The 19,506-nt window shown below is 35.1% G+C and overlaps 2 protein-coding genes across 2 annotated transcripts in view; one reads left to right on the forward strand and one right to left on the reverse strand.

The window, feature by feature from the left end:
• slmapa (sarcolemma associated protein a) overlaps nt 1-10,751 on the reverse strand; it is an 80,041-nt gene extending 69,290 nt beyond the window's left edge. Inside the window, exon 1 of the mRNA XM_073825299.1 lies at nt 9,434-10,751. Coding sequence (XP_073681400.1) covers nt 9,434-9,631 — 198 coding nt within the window. The 5' untranslated portion in view covers nt 9,632-10,751. The remainder of the gene's footprint in view (nt 1-9,433) is intronic.
• Nucleotides 10,752-13,940: 3,189 nt separating this feature from the next.
• Nucleotides 13,941-19,506, forward strand: part of dennd6a (DENN/MADD domain containing 6A) — a 37,167-nt gene continuing 31,601 nt past the window's right edge. The window contains 3 exon segments of the mRNA XM_073826374.1: nt 13,941-14,241; nt 15,691-15,729; nt 15,829-15,871. Of these exon segments, the coding sequence (XP_073682475.1) occupies nt 14,026-14,241; nt 15,691-15,729; nt 15,829-15,871 (298 nt within the window). The 5' untranslated portion in view covers nt 13,941-14,025.

Below are 19,506 nucleotides of genomic sequence, written 5' to 3' on the forward strand. Positions count from 1 at the left end.
TCCCGACTTTACTCTCGAAAAAAAAATCCCGACTTTACTCTCGAAAAAAAAATCCCGACTTTACTCTCGAAAAAAAAATCCCGACTTTACTCTCAAAAAAAAAATCCCGACTTTACTCTCAAAAAAAAAAATCCCGACTTTACTCTCAAACAAAAATCCCAACTTTATTCGACTTTACTCTAGAAAAAAAATCCCGACTTCACTCCAGAAAAAAAAAATCCCAACTTTAATCTCCGGAAAAAAAAAAATCCAGACTTTACTCTCCGGAAAAAATCCAACTTTACTCTCTAAGAAAAATCCCGACTTTACTCTAGGAAAAAATCCCGACTTTTCTAATAATCTTAGATTTTTTTTTTTTTTTTTACATAGCACTTTTTTATAAAAATAAAAAACAGTCTGTTAATGTTGTCTGTGTTATTTTTGTTAACTAAAACGAAAATAATAAAAAAAAATCTTTACTTCTAATAAAATAAACATTAACTGAAATAAATATATTTTAAAAAATATTTCATTTTTAATTTAGTTTAATTTACAAATAAAGGCTAATAACTATAAGGTTGGCAGGTTTTGGAAAATGACTTTCTGCATAATTTGAGAAGGAATTGCATATTTCATGCTACAGTTATGAGGTCAGAGATATAACAGTACAAGAAGCGTCCAGTCATTCAATGTTTTCAGCGATAGGTTGTGTTAATAACATGCAGTGAAAAGAACCTCATGGCAGATTTATATACCCTGCAAATAGCACAAGTTTAAAAGGGGACTGATTTAAAAGCTACAAATAAGGACAGCACTGAGAATGTTTACAGTTACTTAGAAACCAAATGAAGAATGTAGTGATTTTAGTGATTGCCAGCAAAGGGCTTGGAAGAAAACACAAGGATTTGTAAAATAAATGTAGAGTACTACCTTAAAACTAGGCTTGACATGTGTTTGAAATGTAAAACACAGTATGAGCGTCCTATCTGCATTCCAATGAATTAACAGGGTGGATAAAATTCACTCATTTTACGATTACAACACTGTAGAAGTATGTCAGTGCTTTGTGTGGTGTTGAAAACTTCTCATTTGAGAGATTATGACAGCATGGATTTACATAGATAACATATGATCCAATTAGGATGTCTCACAGTTAATATTAATTGTGTTGACAAGATCTCATTAGATAATAGCGCTCGCACAAGAGTCCTTTTTACGAGATGTCCGTCAATGAAACAAATTAACATCTGAGACGAGACTGTGAATAACAGTGCACTTTCAACTCCAAGACATACATTTCTATATTATCAGTGAGAAGAGAGACAGCGTCCTGTACAGCTGCTTGCGATCTAGGGTGTGGGTCGCCCTGCGGGGCTCTGGGCGAGTTCGTATCAGGAAGGAGGGGGCTCCGGTAGCTAAACTCAGCTGCTAGGCAGTTGTCCCTGTCTTGGTGCTACCTATAATAACAACAGACTGTAAAAACGAGGCGCAAATGGCATCATACTATTTTAAGACTCGACAACAGAACTCACACTTTGACAGAAAATATGCAACAGCCTGCAGCTAAAAATGCTAAAAGCAGACGATGAAGAGAAACACAATTTAATGAAAGCTAAAACTACATTATATGCATTACATACATATTGAGGTCAAACGTTTACATACAATTTGCAGAATAAGAGGGATCATACAAAAATGCATGTAATATTTTATTTAGCACTGACCTGAATAAGATATTTCACATAGAAGACATAGTCCACAAGAGAAAATATAGTTGTTTATCAGTTCCTTGTTTGAACAGTCTTGAACTGCCCACTGTTCTTCAGAAAAATACCTCAAATTCTTTGGTTTTTCAACATTTTTGTGTTGTTGAACCCTTTCGAATAATGACTGTATGATTTTGAGATCCATCTTTTCACACCGAGGACAACTGAGGAACTCATATGCAACTATTACAGAAAGTTCAAACACTCACTGATGCTTCAGAAGGAAACACAATGCTTTAAGAGCCAGGGGGTGAAAACTTTTGAACAAAATAAAGATGTGTACATTTTTCTTATTTTACCTAAATATCTTTTTTTTTTTTTTTTGTACTGCCCTTCAGAAGCTACAGAAGATACTTAAATGTTTCCCAAAAGACAAAATGAGTTTTATTTTAATTTAAATTTACCCTAATCTTGAAATTCAAAAAGCTCTTAACACATTGTGTTTTCTTCTGGAGCATCAGTGAGTGTTTGAACTTTCTGTAATAGTTGCATATGAGTCCCTCAGTTGTCCTCAGTGTGAAAAGATGGATCTTAAAATCATACAGTCATTGTTGGAAAGGGTTGAAATACACAAAAATGCTGAAAAACCAAAGAATTTGTGGGACCTGAAGGATTTTTCTGTAGAACAGCAGGCAGTTTAACTGTTCAGGACAAACAAGGGACTCATGAACAACTATCATTAAACAAACAAAAAAAATAGCTGTGGATCATTCAGGTAACAAAGTATTAAGAATGAAGTGTATGTAAACTTTTGAACAGGGTCTGAGAATTTTATAAATTCTAGTTTTATTTTCTCTTGTGAACTATATGTAAACGTCTTTGATGTGAAATATCTTATTCAGGTGATTAGTGATATTAGACCCACATCACATCAAATGGATGAACTCTTCTCTGCTATTTCCACGGCATCAGATGAAGACAAGTTTGAAACAGATCACAAGGAACGACAATCCTACAAATGTAAACAACCCAATTATAACGCATGAATGCGTTCAAATTCACAATATGACAAGCTGGTATTTATAGTTGCTAGGTAGAAGTCATTCTAAAGGCTCTTTTTAATTTAGACTTTGAGCAGATGGTAATATTTACATTTGATATGGATATTTAAATACTGATTTCAACCATCACCTAATAACAAACTAATAACCAGATAACAGACCATCCAGAACTCGTATGACTATCCACAGCATGTGCACTCAATGAGTGAAAACCTAAACGATCGTAAGAAACAAATCAATTGAGACGTTTTTATCTATTCATGATATTGTTTTCTCCAATGAAAAAGTGATTTCATCTTAATCAGGACAGAAATATGAGCAAATCAAACACTTTTTACAAGCCAAAACAGCTTTAAATAAATATGTGGGTGGATTGTGATGTGAGAGGACAACAGGAGATGGACTTTTTTCACTGGAGGAAGTGTTATCATCAATATTTTGGGAAGAAGCAATGGTTTAAAGGTTTTTTAATGTTTTTTCTAACAACATAGATTTACTTTACAAGACATTAACAGACTGAAGTGGATCACTTGTGGATTATTATGAGCTTTTTGGACTCTCATTCTGATGGCACCCATTCACTGCAGAGCATCCTTTGGTGAGCAAGTAATGCAATGCTGAATTTCTCCAAATCTGATGAAGAAACAAACTCAACAAGGAACAAGCTAGAAAACAACACTGTAAGACTAAAGGAAGGACACAAACAACTCAAAACAAATCTTATTTCTACTTACAGCACATCCACGCACAGAACAGCACTTCACATTAGGGCTTACAAGCATTCAGGCTGAATCATTTATTGATCAGCCTGAAATTGAATGCAACACAGTACAAGAAGATCAAAGCAAACTTGGGCATTCACAAACTCAAATCCTGAAGGAACACATAATGAGAAGCGAATCACATTAATTAAAAACCGGTCTAACTAGAGCACAATGACAGCCCAGAGTCTGGCAGGACAGTGTATCTTGGAAACACACTGGCTTCATTCTCATGGGTGTCATTTTGCCAAATCCAAGAAATAGCAGTGTCAGGGCTAAGAGCAGTCATCCAGACACTCTATTAGTGGCCGCGCGGCTTTGATTGATGTCTATAAATACAGGCGTCATTCTCAGGCACACAGTTGCAATCGCCACCTTTTCAGCAATGCCTACATTTGTAGTACACAGCAGCACAAAGCCAGTGGACAGGTGGTGATACAGGCACCGTTTCACATTATGTCAACTATTGGCTGGCCCAGTTTAGGTAGCTTCATCTTGGCACGACTTTCCGACAGAAACCGTGCCAATAAGAGCAAGTCTCTTCAGGTCATTACTGCAATGTCCTTTGTGGACAACCGGTCCCAGAGAGGAAATGGACGGTATTAGATTTTCAATCTTTACACTGCCAATGACAAGAAGAAGCGGCTGATAAAATCAAAGCAAAGCAATTTAGACTGAGCCGTTAAAGGAACAATTTACCCTAAGGTGAACTAAAATTTCTTCATCAGATTTGGAGAAATGTGGCATTACAACACTTGCTCACCAATGGATTCTCTGCAGTGAATGGGTGCCGTCAGAATGAGAGCTAATAGAAACATCAAAATAATCCACACAAGTAAACCACTCCAGTACATCAATTAAAATCTTGTGAAATGAAAAGCTGTGTTTACACAAAATAAATCCATAATCACAACGTTTTTAACGTCAAACCATTGTTTACAGCTAAGAGTGATCCACAGCTGTTTTTTTTCGTGAACAGTTAAACTGCCTGCTGTTCTTCAGAAAAATCTTTCAGGTCCCACAAATTCTTTGGTTTTTCAGCATTTTTTGTATTTAACGCATTTCCAACAATGATTTTGAGACCCATCTTTTCACACTGAGGACAACAGAGGGACTATGCAACTATTACAGAAGGTTCAAATGTTCACTGAAGCTCCAGAGGGAAACACAATGCATTAGAGCCAGGGGGTGAAAACTTTTGAACAGAATAAAATGTGTTCATTTTTCTTATTTTACCTAAAGATCAGTATTTTTTTTTTTTGTGTGTGTATTTAGTACTGCCCTTCAGAAGCTACAGATGATACTTACATGTTTCTGAGAAGACAAAATAAGTTAAATTTACCCTGATCTTCAAATTCAAAAAGTTTTACCCCCGGCTCTTAATGCATTGTGTTTCCTTCTGGTGCATCAGTGAGTGTTTGAACCTTCTGTAATAGTTGCATATGAGTCCCTCAGTTGTCTTCAGTGTGATAATATGGATCTCAAAATCATACAGTCATTGTTGTAAAGGGTACAAACGCACAAAAATGCTGAAAAACCAAAGAATTTGTGGGACCTAAAGGGTTTTCCTTAAAAACAGTAGGCAGTTTAACTGTTCAGGACAAACAAGGGGCTCATAAAGAACTATCACTAATTTTGAAAAGTTGAGATGTTTTTATCTCGATGCGGCACGTACGCGCCTGGGAAAAACGAGCGTGTCGGACCGCGTCGCTTCCATTACGAGCGCGCATACCGCGCGTCTACATTTGAAATCACGAACTTGAGTGCACAAAAGACGCTTCATGTGAACGGCCCCTTAGCCAGGTCAGGTGTGTGGGAACATTTTGGATTTCATGATTTCATCTTAATTTGTCAGTTCATCTGAGAAGACATCACGCCAGTGTGTTGGTAGTAGGGGTGGAACGGTACATGTATTCGTTTCGAACCGAATCGGTACGGGGGTCACGGTTCGGTGCATGAATTTAAACGGAGAATACACGGTATGAAAATAAAAAAAACTTGCCTGCAAAATAATTAATGTAATGCGGAACTACTGTTAGATACGCGGGTTCTTTAGGGACAGCCTCTGTATGCGCTCTATCAGAGCCCGTCTACATTCTCTGGCACTCTGCAGTTTTTTGTCAGCTCGACGGTCCATCCAGTGAGTGAGTCAGAGATAGCAGCGACAGCGAGTATGGCAAGTGGTGGTGTTCCACAAGAGTTAGAGGATCCGCCGGCCTCTTTAAGATCGCAAGTTTGGGAAAACTTCGCTTTTCCAGTCAGTTACAGTAGTACAGGCGAGAGAGTGGTGGAAAAGACGAGGACTGTGTGTCGCCGTTGTTCAGCGGTTGTTGGGTATGTGAGTGGAAATACATCTAATTGCCTTCTGCATTTTTGTTTTGCTTTTCCCTCCACTGTACCGAAATCATACCGAACCGTGACATCTGAACCGAGGTACGAACCGAACCGTGACTTCTGTGAACCGTTCCACCCCTAGTTGGTAGACATGCAAGTTAATTCTTCAGTTCAATCTTTATGTTCTAAAAAGGCACACAAATTCCTGTAGAGATACACATTGTCCTGTTTTTGCCAAATAAATGAAAGGCATGTCATCAATGTCTTCTCTCTTGCTGTATCAAATCTCCCCTAGCTTTCCTCAGAGATGGTCTCAATAATGTGCTTAAAGTCAAGTCCAATTCAGTTTGTGCATGATTACATGATATAACTTTTTTTTTTAATAATGTATACTAAATTAAGGATAATCAAGCTACATTTCATATGCCAAAGTAAACTTCTGGAGTGTTAAAGATTAAAATGAAAAATAAAAACAAGAACCGTACAGAACCGAAAACCGTGACCCTAAAACCGTGGTACGAACCGAACCGTGGGTTCTGTGAACCGTGCCACCCCTATCACTAAACAAACAAAAATAAATAAATAAAAACACAGCTGTGGATCATTCAGGTAACACAGTATTAAGAATAAAGCATATGTAGAATCTTGTGGACTATATGTGAAATATCTTATTCAGGTCAGTACTAACTAAAAAATAATCCCTCTAATTTTGATAAAATAATGAACATTTTGCAGATTCTGCAAGGTGTATGTAAACTTTTGATCTGATCTGTATATTAAACTATGTTGTCCTATATATCATTACTGTAATGTTAAATAGCTCACATCGTGTTATAAGTATTTCTTCACACTGCCTCAGGTTTAAGTAAGGTTTGAGGTTACGACAGAACTTGAACTTGCTATGTTACATCATCAAACCCTGTTAAATAATCATTCTTCGCTACTATGAGACGAAAGTTTTTCTTTCAGTAAAAGCACAAGCCGTTTCTGAAGGGTTAATGGCCTCACCTGGTATTGTAGCGAGCAGCACTCCCTTAATTCAAACACCACACCTTAATCTACATGGCTGCAGTTAGCAACCATAGCTGCAATTATTTCACAACAGCTGAGAAATTATTCCCCAGAGTGATGATGGCAAAACTTGCACTGCATCAAATACTTCCTTTTTACAGGCAAAACACACCTACACACTGCCAGACGTACAGAAAACCTCTTTACGCATGCGAACTGTACTAACAACAACACACCGCCACCAAAAACCATTCTTTAAACAACCAAAGAAAACCAGTGAAAGCAACCATAAGCATGCCTAAGGGGGGGGGGGAGTTATGACCTAATACAATGTGCACTGGCGCTGTCAAAATGTGTCATCTGAAAGTAGAACCGAGTGAATCACCAGCATTAAACCAAAACTCACACTAAAAGCATGTTCTTGGATAATACATGTGTAGTGGAATACGTTCGCCTGCTTTCCAGAGGATTATTTTACACTTTCATTCACACACGACGCTGTGAAAGGAGAGCACGTACCTGGCAGCTTAAAACCTCGGACATCTAATTTCACAAGCCAGAGCAGAATTACGAGCCGTCGCTTTCGGCATCAACACATGGAGCATAGAAATGTCACAGCAATGTTTTAATCCTGTTTACCAGACACAGCAATGTCATGTTAGACAGTCTCAAATAGCACATCTGCTGCTGTAAAAATGCTCCGTCACCTTTCACGAGAGATGTTATGGGTCAACATGACTGTGATAGAGATTCTACATGTACTGGCGAATAATCATGTCTTATCTGTCTAACGTCACATAAACAGCATTCTGTAGTTTAGAGATGAATAATTCTTCAACCTTTGATTTGGCATGCCATACCTTAATCGCAAGTGTGGAGAAAAACAAGCCATTGAAGCATTTATTCATTTCTAATTTATATTTTTGTTTTAAATATGATGATTATGATTATATATTCATGTAACTTAAAAATACATTATATTATGTCACTCTGGACCACAAAACCAGTCATTAGTAGCACGGGTATATTTGTGGCAAAAGCCAATAATACATTGTATGGGACAAAATTATAGATTTTTTTTTATGCCAAGTAAAGATCATATTGCATGAAGATATTTTATACATTTCCTACCGTAAATACATCAGAACTTAATTTTTCATTTTAGTAATATGCATGGCTAAGAACTTCATTTGGACAACTTTAAAGGCGACTTTCTCAATATTTAGATTTTTTTTTTCAAGTAGTTGTATCTCGGCCAAATATTGTCCTATCATAATGATATTGCATTAGATAAAGTATCAAACCAAGTGTCATTTGTTTAAATTAAAAACACTTAATAGTGCAAACCCATTTTATGTCAGTGGCTCTCAGCCAAGGGCCCTGGACCCACTAGAGGGCCTCAAAATCTTTTAAGGGAGCCATGGGATTACTTAAATTTTATTTTTATACAATTAACTATAATAATATTTTTTTATTATTAATTAAAATACTGAAAAACATATACTTATTTTAAATATTTTTTAAATTGTTTTTGTTTACATATATTTTTTTATTGTTTGTCTCTTAGTTTGCTTCTAAAAATTTTACTTAAAACAAAACATCTGACCTCATATTGACTAAAAAGACACTTGTTTGTTTTGAATGATAAAACAACTGACTAACACAAAAACACTTATTTTTAATACCTGTCATTTATCAGCATTCAACTAAGACACCTGTGAAACTGAATCACACATTCATTAAAATGAATCATATTTATTCAAATTAACCAAAACACCAGTTGTTATCAGATATATTCACTTTTGAGAATTTAGGCTCTTTTTAATTTTATAAAATGTTTACTTTAACTTTTATATTTTTGTTTTGTTTTATATTTATGTTTACTAACATATGAGACCCTGGACCACAAAACCAGTCATAGGGGTCGATTTTGAGATTTATTTCAATCTGAATAAATAAGCTTTACATTGATGTATCGTTTGTTCAGATAGGACAATATTTGGTCAAAATACAACTATTTGAAAATCTAGAATCTGAGGGTACAAAAAAATAAATAAAGTTGTCTTAGCAATGCATATTACTAATCAAAAATTAAGTTTTCATATATTTCATATATATATTATTATCTTCTTGGAACATAATCTCAATACCCTAATGATTTTTGGCATAAAGAAAAGTTATTTTGATCCATACAATGTATTTTTAGCTATTGCTACAAATATATCCGGTGTTACCTAAGACTGGTTTTGTGGTCCAGGCTCACATATTATTAAAATCAACAATTGCATCTGTTAATATCTATTGGACCTGAGCTAACATGAACTAACAACAAACAGCTGTATTTTTATTAAAGTGAACAATTGTATTCCTCAATACTAAGGACATCTTATAGGGGCTTAGTGTCCAAATACTTCTGGGTGGGGACCACTGAATGTATACAAGATTGCTGAAGCCAGAAAATCCTTTATAAATCAAGACAGCTTGAGGTGCATTTTTCATCTGCATGTCAAACAAGCAGTTGACTTAGAAGCCAATCTGACCTGTTCTGCCTGCCTGGGGAAAGCTACAACGCCTGACTTACCTTCCCCGTCTTGTGGTCGAACCACACCAGAGCATGATTCCTGGACAACACCTTGCAGTCGAAAGTGGCGTTGTTCTGGGCAGGGCGACACCGGGCCACGGAGCGCCCGATCTTGACCGGCTCATCCAGGTAGACATGGCGTTCCTGAAACGGGTGTGAATTCGGGCGACAGGTGAACACGGCCAGCGCTGAAGGCATTGAGGATGGCTTGGGAGTGCTACTCCAACCAGAGACGAAAGACAGGGTTTCTTGATCCAGGCTGACCTGTTGCTCCAATTCTCCAATCGTTTTAATGAATTGACAGGAGAACAACGAACATAGTAATACGAAAAACTCTACATAACGTCATAAATGACTAGTTAGACACTATGTGGACGACTTCATGCCCCCTTGCGAGACCCCCATGATGCCAAACCAGCTGCCAAATCCCATACAAATCTGTGTTTTCGGATGACAGTCCACAAATCGACCTGTTACACCTCGTTCCCAACACAATTCATCCTCATCCCCCTTCACAACCATAGGCCTGATAAAAAAAAAAACAAGCCAGTAATGCTAATATACTAATAACCTGTTGGACCAGCTAATCTAGCCTCCTTTCAAAAATAAGGATGTTTGATTGACACGCGTTTCTAGATGAACTGGCAATGGCTTCTATATTAACGAGGACACAAATGTTAAATGATAAACCCTAATGAAGATTAATAAGGTGAGTGGGTTTGGCTGAAGTTAGTTAAGCAGGACAGCTCATCAAGCCACCACTCCCCAAGACAAATCAGCCCTTCACTATGAAAACAAATGCTTAAAGACCTAAATAACCCGACGTTTGCAAGCTTTCACCTGTCAAAAATCATGTAAGCATTATAAACCCCTCGCACGGAGGGTGTTTTCTTGCGCACAAGAGCGTTAGCTGGCTAACTTCATATTAGCTCGTTAGCTTCGCTGAGCTAACGGTGGCTTTTGACTTTCTTCTTATCAAGCCGTCCGGGCTGGAAAAGACTTTAGAAATTATTCCAACTGGATTGATCCCGAGCGAAGCCGTTATTTTGTCGTCTGTGCAACTTTCGTGCGCGGAGAATTTGCGCAAATCCAGTATTAGCTCGCAAGCTCGACACCTAGCTTAGCTCGCTGAGAGACGCGATAAATTCCCCAGGAAAGAAACTCGTCCGCGAATAAAGTCCGTGACACGGTCCCGCGATCAGCCGTGGAGGTCCCCGCTCCCGGGGACGCTGAAAACGGGAGGGAAAATCGCTGTGTGCGAGAGGATAATTGGCAGTAAGTCGTCCTCCTGAAGAGAGATACACACACACACACACCGGCCACAAACAGCCGCGGGGCTCGAGCACCACAGAGAAAATGGGCGGGGATTTCGCGGTGACGCGCAAACGGGGGCGGGGCTGCTGTGTGGACGAATTGCGTTTCCAGAGAAAAGGGTGACGTTTTTCGTTTGGAATGAAAATAGATGTGTGTGGAGGCCCAAACATGCAGATATGTTTTTTAAAATAAGTATGTCAATAAATAAATATACAAATAAAAACACAATTCATTTTTATTTAAATTCAGCTCTGCATAATTATTTGTATTAATTTATTATTAATTTATTTATTAATGTATGTATTTAAAAAAAAAAAGTAAATGTTATTAAATTAATTTAATTGATAAGTTGTAGTTTTATTTATTTATTTATTTATTTTCACTTTATTATATTTATTTCAATATTTGTTTATTTATTTTCTATTTATTTAAACTTTTTTATTCTTACATTTATACACTACCAGTCAAACACTTACTTGGACAGTAAGGTTTTTAATGCTTTTTAATGAAGTCTTTTCTGCTCACCATATTTTTACTATTTAAAATAACTTTATTAACTTTTTTTAATAACTTTATTTTTATTTCAATATATTTTAAAATGTAATTTAATTTATTTTTTGTAGTTTTTAGTTATTATTTATTTTATGTATTATTCATTTAGTTAGTTAATTTATTTTGTATTTATTTATTTTTTAAAAATTCTTCATTCTTACATTCATACACTACAAGTCAAAAGTTTTTGGACAGTACGTTTTTTAATGCTTTTTAATGAAGTCTTTTCTGCTCACCAAGCCTGCATTTATTTGATCCAAAATACAGAAAAGGCAGTAATATTGTGAAATATTTTTGCTAATAAAAAGAACAGTTTTCTAATTCAATATATTTTAAAATGTAATGTATGTGATCAAAGCTACATTTTCAGCATTATAGTGTTTGAGATCTGTGAGATTTTTGTAATGTTTTAAAAAAAAGGCTGTATTTATTTGATTAAAAATACAGTAAAATTGTAAAAAAAATATTACAATGTAAAATAGCTGTTTTCTATTTGAATATGTGTTCAAATGTAATTTGATGATAAAGACATTTATAATGTTTCAAAAGATTTCTATTTCAGAAAAATGCTGTTCTTCTGAACTTTGTTCATCAAAGAAACTTAAAAAAGTCAAACTCAGCTGTTTTCAACACTATAATAATAAATGTTTTTTGAGCAGCAAATCAGAATATTAGAATGATTTCTGAAGGATCATGTGACACTGAAGATGTAATGATTTCTTTTTTTGGCTGTACTTTAAATCAAATAATTGCAGGGTTTCTGAGCAGAGGAGACTTCTTTAAAAACATTAAAAATCTTACTGTCCAAAAAATGTTGACTGGCCTTCATGAATATAAGACTAATTCTAAACCTGTATTCATGAGATGCATCCTTAAACGCCTTTTAAAAACAGCATTGAAGGAGCTCCTTCACTACCTGGTGCAATTTATTCATTTGCAAAATCCAGATATCAAACTAGAAGGATTTACTTAATATTTATTGACCGAACAGCTCACTTAGCAAACACAGACAGCACAAAACAAATGCATATTGGTAAAATCAAAGAATTTGAAAGGTATTCCAAATGCTTTGAAGTAAAAGTACAGGTTATTTATGGCGTTCAAAATCATCCCTGGAAAGTATTTTTGCTTCAGAAATGAGGAGAGGGTTTCAAAGCTATAACTCCACCCCCAGTCCCTCTGTTTGGACTTGGAATCTGTGGACTAAATTACACTGAACATCTGTCATACCAAATGGAGCATGCTGATTTGAGTCTAATGTCTTGCTCAGGCTAATCCAATTGCTTTGTCTTGGTACTTATGTGACCCATAAGAAGTAATTAAGTGATCACTGTTGGTACATCTATATGCAAAAAATGCTGCGCTTCGTTGATGTCTGAGACTTTTTATGATGTTAAACGGCCAGGCCACCAAATGAACGCCATCCCACTCGGTTCATTTGATTGAAAATGGACAATACAAGCTAAAATGTAAGTGCTTTCAAAAAGTGTGCCACAGAAAGCGCATATTTCACAAGACTTAATAGTCTTAAGACAAAACCAAACCATATTTGGCCTACAGATTATACTATTGGATTAAATAAATTACATTAAACATAATTAGGCAAAGACGGAATTTGAAAAAGATTACGATTAATGCTTTTCTTAATTGTATGAACTGTCTATTTATAGCTACTTCTATGTTTACTGGCAAAAGTACTAGATGTATATACTGAGTATTGTCTGTGTGTTGAAGTACAATTATTTAAATAAAATTAATTTATTTGATCCAAAGTACAGCAAAAACAGTAAAATGTTGAAATATTTTTACTATTTAAAATAACTGCCTTCGATTTGAATATGTTTTAAAATGTAATTTATTCCTGTGATCAAAGCTGAATTTTCAGCATCATTACTCCAGTCTTCAGTGTTACTGTAATGATGCTAAAAATTCAGCTTTGAAATCACAGGAATAAATTACTTTTAAAATATATTTAAATCAAAACCAGTTATTTTAAATAGTAAAAATATTTTACAATTTTACTGTTTTTGCTATTTTTGTATCAAATAAATTAAAATGAAAAGGATTACAATAAATGCTTTTCTCAATTGTAAGAACTGTCTATTTATAGCTACTTTTTATACTTTAATTAGAATCAGAGTTTATGTTTATTGTCAAAAGTACTAGATGTATATACTGAGTATTGTCAGTGTGTTGTAATACAATTAATTTAATAAAATTAATTTATTTGATCCAAAGTACAGCAAAACAGTACAAATATTTTTAAAATAACTGCTTTCAGTTTGAATATGTTTTAAAATGTAATTTATTCCTGCAATCAAAGCTGAATTTTCAGGATCATTACTCTAGTCTTCAGAGTTACTGTAATGATGCTAAAAATTCAGCTTTGAAATCACAGGAATAAATTATTTTTAAAATATATTCAAATTAAAACCAGTTATTTTAAATAGTAAAAATATTTTAAAATTGTACAGTTTTTTGGATCAAAGTGAAACTAAAAAACTCAAATAAACTTAAAATAAATGTATCAATCTATAAATACAAGAGACGCCGTGACTGCGTGCGCGCTCTCGTACAAGCCTTGACCTTACGTCTGACGTTAGCACGCTGCCGACGCAGCTCCGCCCCTTTCATCCTGGACGTGTTTGTATTTACAGCTCAAGTTGCTCCAGCTTTCATCAATAAACCGAGTCCGAGCATCCCTGGACCGAACTGAGGGTATCAGCATGGCCTTTCAGGGGTCTGAGGGTGTGGAAGAACAGATCGAGGAGCCGGAAGACGCCCTGAGAGTTTCTCCGGCGGAGGAAATGCCCGTCGATGGGCCTCCAGCAGAAGAGGAGACGGACCCGGAGCCGTTACTGCTACCGTGGGACCGCTTCTCCTCCTGGCTGCATTGCATCTGTGTGGTCGGCTTCGATCTGGAGCTCGGACAAGCTGTGGAGGTACAGAAACAAAAGTCGTTTTTGCACTGTCTGTATAGTTGTCATCTGTGAGGTGGCCTGCTAGCCGGCTAACTGAGTGGAAGTCAATGGAAAAGCTGCTAGCATCAGTGGCTAACACAAATAGTTGAGTCATCAAAAATTGTATCAATTATCAGGTGTATTTTAGATAACGTTATATAATATGTGTTTGATCGTTGACTAGTTATTTTATTATATATGTTAACTTCTTCATATACACTACCAGTCAAAAGTTTTTTAACAGGAAGATTTTTCAGTTTCTAGAGAAGACTCTTCTGCTCACCAAGCCTGCATTTATTTGATTCAAAGTACAGTAAAACAGTAAAATTTTGAAATATTTTTACTATTTAAAATAACTGCTTTCTATGTGAATATGTTTTAATATGTAATTTATTCCTGTGATTTCAAAGCTAATTTTTTAGCATCATTATTCCAGTCATGCGATCCTTTAGAAATCATTCTAGTATTCTAATTTGCTGCTCAAAAAACTTTTATTGTTATTATAAATTTTATTTATTATTAATAAATGCAGCCTTGGTGAGCAGAACAGACTTTAAAAAAACATTACAAAAATCTCACAGATCTCAAACACACTGAAAATGTAGCTTTGATCGCAAGGAATAAATTACATTTTAAAATATATTAAAGTAGAAAGCAGTTATTTTAAATAGTAAAAATATTTCACAATATTACTGCTTTTGCTGTATTTTGAAACAAAAAACACAGGCTTGGTTTAAAATAGACTGCTTTAAAAAAGACATTAAAAGTCCTACTGTTTAAAAACTTCTGACTTTTGAGTCAAAATTTTTGAATAGGAAGATTTGTTTATGTTTTCTAGAGAAGTCTCTTCTGCTCACCAAGCCTGGATTTATTTGATTCAAAGTACATTAAAATTTTGAAATATTTTTACTATTTAAAATAACTGCTTTCAATGTGAATGTATTTTTAAAATGTAATTTATTCTTGTGATCAAAGTTGAATTTTCAGCATCATTACTACAGTCTTCAGTGTCACTGGTTTAATGCTAAAAATGTAGCTTTGAAATCACAGGAATAAATTACATTTTAAAATCTATTCAGATCAAAAGCAGTTATTTTAAATAGTAAATATATTTTACAATTTTACAGTTTTGTTTTTTTTTTGGATCAAACAAATGCACGCTTTGTGAGCAGAAGAGTCTTCTTTAAAAAAAAAAAACTTTAAAAAAAAATCTTACTGTCCCAAAACTTTAAACAAAACAATTTATTGTAATTGCAGTTTTATTAGAGTAGTGTAAGCAGTTCAGTGGTCACTAGGTCTGACCCTTTATACCCAGATCAATATGTCTAAAAGCTTTCAGTAGCTCAGTAGGGATATTTGTGCATTAAAAACAATGTGCAATTTATGCATTTGATTGTGAAATGTGGATTTAATTTTTTTTTTCTCTTGCAGGTGATTTACCCACACCACTCCAAACTTAGTGAAAAAGAGGTACAAAACAGCTCTTTTATATTATCCTGCTGGTTTAAAACATGTATTTGGGTCGTCAGTTTAAAGATATTGATTGTTCTTTTGTTTCTCTCATTTTAGAAAACAAGTATATGCTATCTGTCATTCCCGGACTCCAATTCCGGTAAATTGCAATCCTCTACTATACATTTTTTTTAAAGGCTTTCATGGTTCGTCCTGCATCTGTTGTAAATAATAGACAGTTGATGAGATACACAAATGCATAGATGTAGATTTGAGCATGCATGAGTTGATCAATGCCTAAATTTTTTATGTTTTTGATTGTAGAAATTTCACCTGGACTCTTACGTCCAGGGTTATTATAGTGAACTGAAACCAAAACTAAAACCATAAAACCATTTTTGTTACTTGAAATAAGATAATTTAACTTATTTTAATTCAGCTTGCTCCCAAGGAAACATTTCTCATTTTCATTTAGTTCAATTTGATTTGCTTAAACTAAACTATAATAAAAATTATATAGATATTTTAAAAAAAGTAAAAATAAATTAAACAAAAAATAATAAATGACTAAAAAATTTTTACATATAAAAAACAAGAAAATATAAAAATAACTTAAACTAAACCTAAAATGAAAAAATAAAAAATAAAAAACACAAAAAATAAATTGCTTATTTGTTTAAACAAAAAAAAAACTGAAAATATAAAAATAAAACCTGATTCAGCCTATTAATACAATTTTTAAAGTTTTTTCAAAACCTGGTATTAACGTCAATCATTCTCCATACTGTGTTTGAGCATTATAAGTGCTTAAAGTGTCTGTATTGTGATTAAGCGGTTCAGCTATAGTCTGTGGCTTGTGTTTTCCTGCGGTTAAGGTTTGAGTTAGAGCATTGTAATTCATCTGAGTGAATACTATGACCTGTGTGTCTTATGCTAATGTGTGTGGGATGAGAGTTTGACATTCTCCCTCCAGCAACACCACATGCATATTCAGAAAGAAACTCACAGCGTGGGTTGTGGAGTATCTGTCTCTTCTTTATTAGAGATATTAATGGACCATCACTGACTGAGTAGGTCAGTATGTGCATTTACAAACTCGTAGTGGCTTCGAAACAGAGTTTATTTTGGTGGAACTTAATCATGTGGGTTTGTTTCTTCATGGGAACAGATTTGGAGAAATGTAGCTTCTGCAGTGAATGGGTACCGAGTCCAAACAGCTGATAAAAACATCACAATAATCCACACCACTCTAATCCATCAATTAACATCTTATAGAAATCGCTTTTAAATGAGTGGTCGCGCTGTTTCCTTCTACTTTCGATTTAGCGATAACGCACACTCTGTGTAAAGTGAGCAGCACATCTTATAATAGATATTTGTCAGTGAGTACAAGATTGCAGCAAATCCTCCAGTCTATGTTTGTCATCTCTCTTTACTTTCGACCTGTGATCATTCAAATCTAAAGGTCATTGTACACTGAGTCCGATTTTCGTATGCGTTTTTTTTTTTTTTTTTTTTTAGTTTTCTCATATTCGCCATCCTTATCAAAATGATTATTATGGATGCGAAAATGCAGAAAATCAAACACGATCCGAATTTTTTTATGACGGACGAAAGTTTCAGAGGCAGTGTGTAAACTCGATCAACATTACCTGTATTTTTTTTTTTTTACGTGCAAAAAACTCAGACCAAAATTTCGTAATTTCGTGTGCAATGACATTAACTCCAGCAGCTCGTGTTGGATGCAGGGTTGTCAAATATGAGTTTTTCCTCACAGAATTGGTCTACTTTTAAACTGTTGCCATGGGTTATTTTCCCCTAGTTATTTAAAGGTTTTAAATATTGCAGAAATTAAATTTCAATAAAAAATAATTTGTTTTGTTGTACACTGTTAAGTAAGATCTTTAGGTTTTTTGCAAAATAAATATGTTGAGAATGCATAATACTCTCCCATGTCTCTTTTTGATAAGGATACCCACCATTTACTTATTATATTATAAAAATATTAACTTTATTCACATACTAAAGGGACAGGACAGGCTGCTACTCCCAAAACATACCAAAAAAAGTAATACTGTGATATTATACCGTCACCGTTCAAAAGATGAAAAATACCATGATATTAATTTTAGGTCATATCGCCCACCTCTAAATCAGCTCATTCTCAGCTTCTTGTTGGTGTGACGACACAGTTGATTGACATGAGCGTCTTACCTTAGACCCGCCCTCACCGAGTTGCAACAGTCCAAATACGATTGCCATTGTGTGACTCAGGTGCAGAGGAAGACTCTTATTGAGCGATTGAGGTGTTCTGTTGTTGGATGTAAAAATGAACATAGCAGTCAAAATCTGAGCCACTTAAGAGGCAGAGGACAACGTTACTTCGGTTTTAAAAGGAAAGCACAGATCCCAATCTACATATGCATCTATGTTCGTGTAAATCATTTGTCACCCACAGCAGAAGTGAGTATAAGGGTTTTTTATGCATCTTTACAAGTGGCCTTTCTTAATAATGTGCTTGTTAGCAAGTTTCGCCGATAAACGCGGCTAAATGCAGCTAAAGTAAACATTACAGCTCGTAATCCCTCAGCAGAGAGGGGCGGGGCGAGCAGAGCTCATTTGCATTTAAAGGGCCCATGCCATAAAAAGGTAAAAGGTTGTTTTTTTTACACTACTATTGAGAATTTTTAACCTAAGTATATTACAGACTTTTCATTAAGACCCTAAAGAATCATATGAACTTGTGGAAAAAGCGCATCCGGTGACCCCTTTAACAGTTTTGCATATCTCGAACAAAAGTCTTCATCATGCGTCAATACTGTAAATAGAGCAGTCAGTGTTGTTTTCCACAGTATCAGCTGGGATAAAAATGGCATCTCTGATCTTCACACAGATTCAACTCTGCGTGTTAACTTTAGTTTGTAATAAACTCTGGTTATTAATAGCGATGAGGTGCAAACGAGGAGGAACAGGATTTGAAGATTACAGGACAGTCCTGTTAATGAGTTTGTAACTAAGCAGACTTTCTTATTCTCAGTGTGTTTGTGGAGTTCACTCACCGCTATAGTGAATCTGCTGCTGGAATATTGATCCTGTTCTCGTCTTTCTGAAACTAGAGAACCTGATGTATGAGCAGACATCCTATCCCATCATCCTACTCACTCCAGCTCTACTACAATACAATATACTATCTAGGATGTAGCATGTCTCGTTGAAAGCAGAAATGTGTATCATATTTTACTACTGTAGTTTTAAAAGCAGTCTTGGTTGTATATACAGTGGTGGCCAAAAGTATTGGAACACTAGTATTTTCATCAGCTAAAAATGGTTTTAAGTCAGTTATTTGTATCTTTTGCTGTAGTATGTCAGTAGGAAATGTCAATTTATATTTTCAAACATTCATTTTGCCATTAATTGTAATAATCCAGTGAGATTTTTGTTTGCACAAGGAGTCAGTGCTCCACACAGAGATCTGATCTCATCTTTATCCAGTCTGTCTGGAATGACTTGAAGAAGCAGAACAAACTGAGACCGAATAAATCCAGAAGAACTGTGGCAATGTCTCTAAGATGCTTTAAGAAACCTACCTGCAAAGCTACAGTACTGTTAAAAGTTTTAGGCAAATGCTGTAAAATGAGGATGCTGTCAAAAATAATGTCATAAATAGATTTTCTTAATCAATTAACTTCTAAATTAAATCAACATTCGGCGTGACAATCCTTTGCGTTTAAAGCAGCTTTTGCATAGTTTTTCAGGTAGCTTCGCAGGTAGGTCTCTTGAAGCATCTTAGAGACG

Source organism: Garra rufa, chromosome 20 (assembly GCF_049309525.1).
Source record: "Garra rufa chromosome 20, GarRuf1.0, whole genome shotgun sequence".
Taxonomy (NCBI): Eukaryota; Metazoa; Chordata; class Actinopteri; order Cypriniformes; family Cyprinidae; genus Garra; species Garra rufa.